Source organism: Camellia sinensis, chromosome 5, assembly GCF_055761805.1.
Source record: "Camellia sinensis isolate YWXY chromosome 5, ASM5576180v1, whole genome shotgun sequence".
In the NCBI taxonomy this organism is placed as follows: Eukaryota; Viridiplantae; Streptophyta; class Magnoliopsida; order Ericales; family Theaceae; genus Camellia; species Camellia sinensis.
The window spans coordinates 200,309,676-200,315,703 of record NC_138965.1 but is presented as its reverse complement, the minus strand read 5'-3'; the positions used below and the strand labels follow the sequence as shown (position 1 = coordinate 200,315,703).

Here is a 6,028-nt window from a genome sequence, read left to right as displayed (position 1 = left end):
TTTTTTATGTTAAAAGCGCGATTTGGAACAGCGTTTTCTTAATTAAAATCGCGATTTCAAATAGCGATTTCACTATTCATCAACTTTTGGCCTCCTAACAGTAAAAACGCAAATAGTAATGACGTTTTAGCTTAGTTTTGAAATTCCGTCAGAAGTTGGCCTAGTTTTAGAAATACAATGGAAAAAAGGCTTATATTGAGAAAAGCCTCCTTTCAATCTATATATGTTTATTTTGTAAAATTAATGATTTTGCAATTGAATAATTTTCATCAAATAATTATTCGTCTACCATATTAGCACAAATCTTAAGTTAGGAGTCTATACATATAATAAAATAATAATAGTTAAAATGTGTCACATTACACTATAAGATGCATTTGTCATGTCACAAAAAATAAGGTTATCATAATCAAAGTACGAGATACGCTTAAATTGATCCGAATATTCGATTGTCAAAAAAAAAAAAATACCACATTGCCAATGTTGTAAACTTATAGGTTGAATCCCAACAAAATAATTTATCTTACTTATACATGACAAATAGATTCCGAAATCAATTATCCCAAAAAAATACCACATTGCCAATGTTGTAAACTTATAGGTTGAATCCCAACAAAATAATTTATCTTACTTATACATGACAAATAGATTCCGAAATCAATTATCCCAAGTCACAAATACAAGATAATTTTATCTCGTGAAAAGTAGTCTCCTGTCTCTTTTATCTGCCAATCAAACATCACCTTAAGAGTCCTTACACATAAAATCCAACCCCACCATCCCATTAATTTACAGAGACATTACCAAAAGTTTCCAATGGCTTCACAACCACTCCATGTAGGAATGGCCCTACACCTTCATGACAAGCACGTTGAGCAATAGTCCCACACAACAACCACAAAAATAAAATAAAATAAAAAATAAAAAGCAAACAAAGAACCAGAAATGATTAACCAGCAAAAGAGAAAGAGAAACTATGGCCCAAAAACAGACTAATCATATCATATAGAAATTAGCTTTACGCTTTAATAGTACCATACACAATGCCTGTAATTCTTTCCTTTCTCTTCATATCTCTATAAACCCCCAACTTCTTCTTTGGTGTCCCCGGCGATGGGTCGACAAGGGGTGAGATTGCCCAGTTTCTGCCTCAATAGGATTAGGCCTCATGCCCGGGTTCGTTCACCACCTGTACAGTCTAAAGACGATGCAAAAACTGAAAAGAACACTGAGGGAAGTGGCGGCATTGGTGAAGAGAATTCTGGTGATGTGAAGAAGCCCGGGGCGGCGATTGGGAGGAGAATCATGATTGTGGTTGATTCAAGCTTGGAAGCTAAGGGAGCTGTGCAATGGGCATTGACTCACACTGTTCAGAGCCAGGATGTAGTGATTCTTCTTTATGTAAGCAAGCCTTCTAAACAAGGTTGGACCTTTTAATATAATTTATTTTTATTTTATTTTCTTGCTTCAATTGTTTTTATGTATGTATGTAGAGAAAGTATAAAAATGGTTTGTTTGTTACAGGAGAAGAGACTAGCAAGGAGATAGTTCCAAGTCCAAGGGTTTCTGAATTTCTTCAATCCATGAAGAACATGTGTCAAGTCAAGAGACCTGAGGTGGGTAGAATTTATAGGAGCTATTATGTGATCATATATAAATGCCAAAAAATTTCTTTAATTTTATGCTTAGAAGGAGAAAGTACTGACTGACATGTTTGGTGGATTTTCTTTTTTTTCTTTTTCTTTTTCTTTTTTTTTCTCGATGTTTTTAGTTTCATAGGAAAATGACTTGAGGCTTTTCCTTGAAGGATCATTGTGACTATTAATTGTCTAAGAATAAATTCAGTAGAAGTAACATACTTTTGCTCCTATATGAAAAGTCATTGGTTTGACCAATGATTAAGAATGTGTTTGGATTAAGGATTTAAGAAGGAATTTGTTGAAGAAAATCAGAAAAGAAAAGAAAAAGTGAATGAAATAAAAATATAAAATAAATCTTTTATTCCCTTCATTATTTTCCCACTACAAATTCATTATCAAATATTTGATCAAAACAAAGTCTAAAAGTACTATTTTTCACTCTCTTAATATATGTGGGATAAGAAAACCACATATTGAAGTCACCCTCATAAGCAAAAAAGCAAAAACTCTAGTTGGCTTTTATTGCTTATTGAAAAGCTATGGTGACCTACTACATACCCATAATTTTTACTAAGAATTTTATTTTGAAATATTAATGTGCAGTTCAGATTTATTTTATGCGTAAAATCTGCAAGACAATCATTGAATTTCAGCCCCACTAATCAATTCTTAGTAATTTTCTTGTTAACTTTTTTAGGAGTGTAACTTTTCTGTTTTAAATAACTTCAAATTTTAGATTAGTAATTTTTAAACTTGTCAAAAATTATACCAAACACGAGAGAGTATTAAAGAGTATGTGTAAATAATCATTAATCAAATACAAGAGTTTGTTTGAACATGACAGGTTCAAATTGAGGTTGCAGTGGCAGAAGGGAAAGAGAAAGGTCCAACCATAGTGGAAGAAGCCAAGAAGCAAGGGGTGGCACTGCTGGTGTTAGGGCAGAAGAAGCACTCGATGACGTGGCGGCTCCTGATGACGTGGGCGGGTAATCGGGTCGGAGGTGGGGTGGTGGAGCACTGCATCCAGAATGCCAGTTGCATGGCAATTGGAGTGAGGAGGAAAAGCAAGAAACTCGGAGGCTATTTAATCACTACAAAGCGTCATAAAGATTTCTGGCTCTTGGCCTAATTAAATATATATATGATTTTAAAATTTGTTTTCTTGTGATTATGGAGGGTGGTTGTAATCTTGATTACTTCATAGAAATGTGATTAATATTGTATTGTCTGTAAATAATGAGATTGTTTTTTATTTATGGAAAGAGAATTTGGGTATGAATGAAAAGTGAAATGTGTGTGTCATGATTAAGGCCATGAGGTGCTATAATGGGGGGTGAGGGAAAAACACTGAGGTCCTAACTATGATCCCTTTTAAGGACTCTTTTGATGATGTACACTTGCTCAATTAAGGGCACATGGTCTCTGATGGGTTCTCATTGTTGACAAGGACCTTGAGTTAAGGCATGTTGTGGGACACTGGTATCCACCTGGAACAGTCCTCGCTGTCTCTTCCTCCAACCATTATATAGGTCATACGTACCTGCGATACATACATATATATATATATATATATAGGGTGCAATTGAAAAAATTATAACTGTGTTGTGTTATGAGATAGTTGTGAATCTCTATGTATGTCAATTTTTATAGGTCTTTTTGTAAAATTGACATGTTTATTTTGAAGTTTATATACATATACATCTCTATTCTATTAGGTAAAAAATCATTTTATTATGATCGAGAAGTTCAACAATTAGCTTACACTAAATATTTTGTATTTTATGAGAATAGAAGATAAAATCTTCAAGAATTACTTCATAATGGAACTCCGTTGTTTAATCGCTTAAATTATACTGACACCTCTTGAGATTTTTGTTTATTATAGTTTCTCCCTTTACCTTTTGAAAATTACATTCTCTCCCTGAGATTTAAAGTTTCATTACATATTACCTCCTCAATCAGTTTATTGTTAAGTCAACTAACAGATTTTACTGATGTCAACAACAGTTTAGGGTAAATTACACTGACATCCCCTCGGATTTATGTTTATTACAGTTTTTCCCTCATATTTGAGAAATTACACTGACCCTCATTGTTAGTGTAATTATTTGACAATGTTAACTTTTAAGTTAAAATGACATATTTACCCTTAACCTTTACATATATTTTAAAGGGTAAATTGCAATGACACCCCCTGAGATTTCAATTTAATACGGATTCCCCCCTGACATTTTAGAAATTACGCTTCCCCTCACTGTCAATTTTTGTTTAACAGAACTAATGGAAAAAGTGTACTAACATTAATATCCTCCACTAAAGATATTAATTTATGGAATTACCATCATCCCTTCCACTTTCATTTTTCTCTTCTACTCTCGATGCTGCTGTCACAGTGACTCTCTCACCGTTACACTCTGGGTTTATATTGGTGACCCACCTCTGTAATCTTATAAAGAAAAAAATATATATGTGTCAAATTTAATATTAGTGGTCTAGATTTATTTAAAGTTTGGGCTCACAACACTTAAGTGGTATTTGATAAAGCTGAAAACTAAAAACTAAAGACTGAAAATTAAGTATTGAAAACTGAATGCTTAATTTGTTAAACTAAAAACTGTTTGATAAAAATTTAAGTGCTGAATTAAAAATAAGTTGTTTGATATGCATTAGATCAAATTTGAAATTTATTTTTTTCAAATTGTACATTTTAATTTTTAGATTATGATGGTGGTGGTGGTGGCAGCAGCGGTGGCTGTGGCGGTGGTAATGGTGGTGGCATAGTGGTGGTGGAGGTAGCGATGGTAGTGATAGTAAAATAATCGTAGTGTTCATGGCAATAGTGATGAAAGTGATGGTGGTAGTGGTGGTAATTGTAGTGGTGGCATGGTGGTGATGGTGGTGGTACTATGGTATTGATAGTGGCAGTGGCATGTTAGTGATGGTGGTGGTGATGGTAGTGGCATGATTTGATATTCTTGATTTTTTTATTTTTTTTCTAATTCCATTTATGAGACTGTAAAATTTTTTATTTTTGAATGCATGTCAAGTCAACGTTAGGTGGGGTGCAATATTTTAGATTTCTCTTTCTTTTTTAGGGATTGTTAAGTAGTTGGTATTGTTAAAGCAGGGGAATTAAAGCATTGTAAGGTTGTGATTGGTTTATGTAATACAAAGTGGTTTAGAAAGAATGAAACAAATGAAAAAGAAAATGATAGATAAAAGATCAAGGGTAAATATGGTACTTTAAAAAGAATTATTGCTAACATAAGCAAACATCGTATGTTGGCTTAACAGTCAACTAATCGAGGGGTCAATTGATAATACTACTTTAAATCTTGGGAAGGGGATTATAATTTTCAAAATGTGAAGAGAGAAATTGTATTAGTTGCAAACCTCAAGGGGTGTCAATGTAATTTACCCAATATAAGGGAAATACAGTGAGGACAAAATTGAAATTTAAAATATCAGCAAAATCTGTTAGTTGACTTAACAGTCAACGAACTGAATGGGCAATCTTTAATGAAACTTTAAACCTCGGGGAGAGGGATGTAATTTTCAAAAGGTAAGGGAGGGAATTATAATAAACATAAATCTCAGGAGGTATCAGCGTAATTTACCCTAACTTGTAAAAGTTAATACCGTCAAACAATTACATTGACAAGGGAAGTCAGTGTAATTTCCAAAAAGTAAAAGAGGGAATTGTAATAAATATAAACCTCAGAAGATGTCAGTGTAATTTACCCAAAATATAATTATACATAACATTTTCTAATCAAACTTTATGTTGTTCCAACACAAAAGCACAAGACATGCCAACTAACATAATGGAACTTATAAATTGTAGGAGTGCCACACCATTACCAATTCTCTCGTTCTCATTCAATACTTTCATGAAATTATAATAAACAAAACAAATAAATCAATAGTCCTACGTTGAGTCATTTGGACTAATGATCTCGTGTTTATTTTTGAGTCCTTGCGAAAGAGCACATCTCATCAGCGCTGAAAATTTTTGGCTTGAAGGAGATTTTGACGGTCAAGTTAGTGAGATGTATTTTTTATTTTTATTTTACTATTATTATAGGAATGTGGAAAAGAAATTCATTTATGGTTATGGAGATTATTCATACCTCTTTCTTCTCCATACATTCCTTTTTATATAATTTTAAACACATTTTAAAATTCATTAAATTTTTAAATTAAACTTGAACAAACTATTACTCGATTTAATAAACATATATAAAAATAAAATTAGTTCATTATGTAAATACACACATAGGTTTTTAAATATATTTTGAACACATTTTAAATTCATTAAGTTTTTTAAAAAATATATAAAAATAAAATTGTCACAAATATCATTTTCACCGAATAAGTGTTAAAAAAAA

General features: G+C 32.3%; 1 protein-coding gene across 1 annotated transcript; it reads left to right on the top strand.

Annotated features, from left to right (window-relative positions):
• The first annotated feature begins 936 nt into the window (after window positions 1-936).
• On the top strand, window positions 937-2,931 carry MRH6 (Adenine nucleotide alpha hydrolases-like superfamily protein). The gene is made up of 3 exons (XM_082871147.1): window positions 937-1,423; window positions 1,525-1,616; window positions 2,485-2,931. The coding sequence occupies exons 1-3, from the start codon at window positions 1,114-1,116 to the stop codon at window positions 2,767-2,769; spliced, it is 687 nt and encodes a 228-aa protein (XP_082727273.1). The 5' UTR covers window positions 937-1,113; the 3' UTR covers window positions 2,770-2,931.
• Window positions 2,932-6,028: the final 3,097 nt, after the last annotated feature.

What these genes read in the sequence shown, in the direction of transcription:
- MRH6 (XM_082871147.1), top strand. Translation starts at nt 1,114, where the DNA reads ATGGGTCGACAAGGGGTGAGATTGCCCAGTTTCTGCCTCAATAGGATT. An exon ending in AAGCAAGCCTTCTAAACAAG is followed by an intron (nt 1,424 to 1,524) that starts GTTGGACCTTTT and finishes TGTTTGTTACAG; the next exon opens with GAGAAGAGACTAGCAAGGAG. An exon ending in GTCAAGTCAAGAGACCTGAG is followed by an intron (nt 1,617 to 2,484) that starts GTGGGTAGAATT and finishes TGAACATGACAG; the next exon opens with GTTCAAATTGAGGTTGCAGT.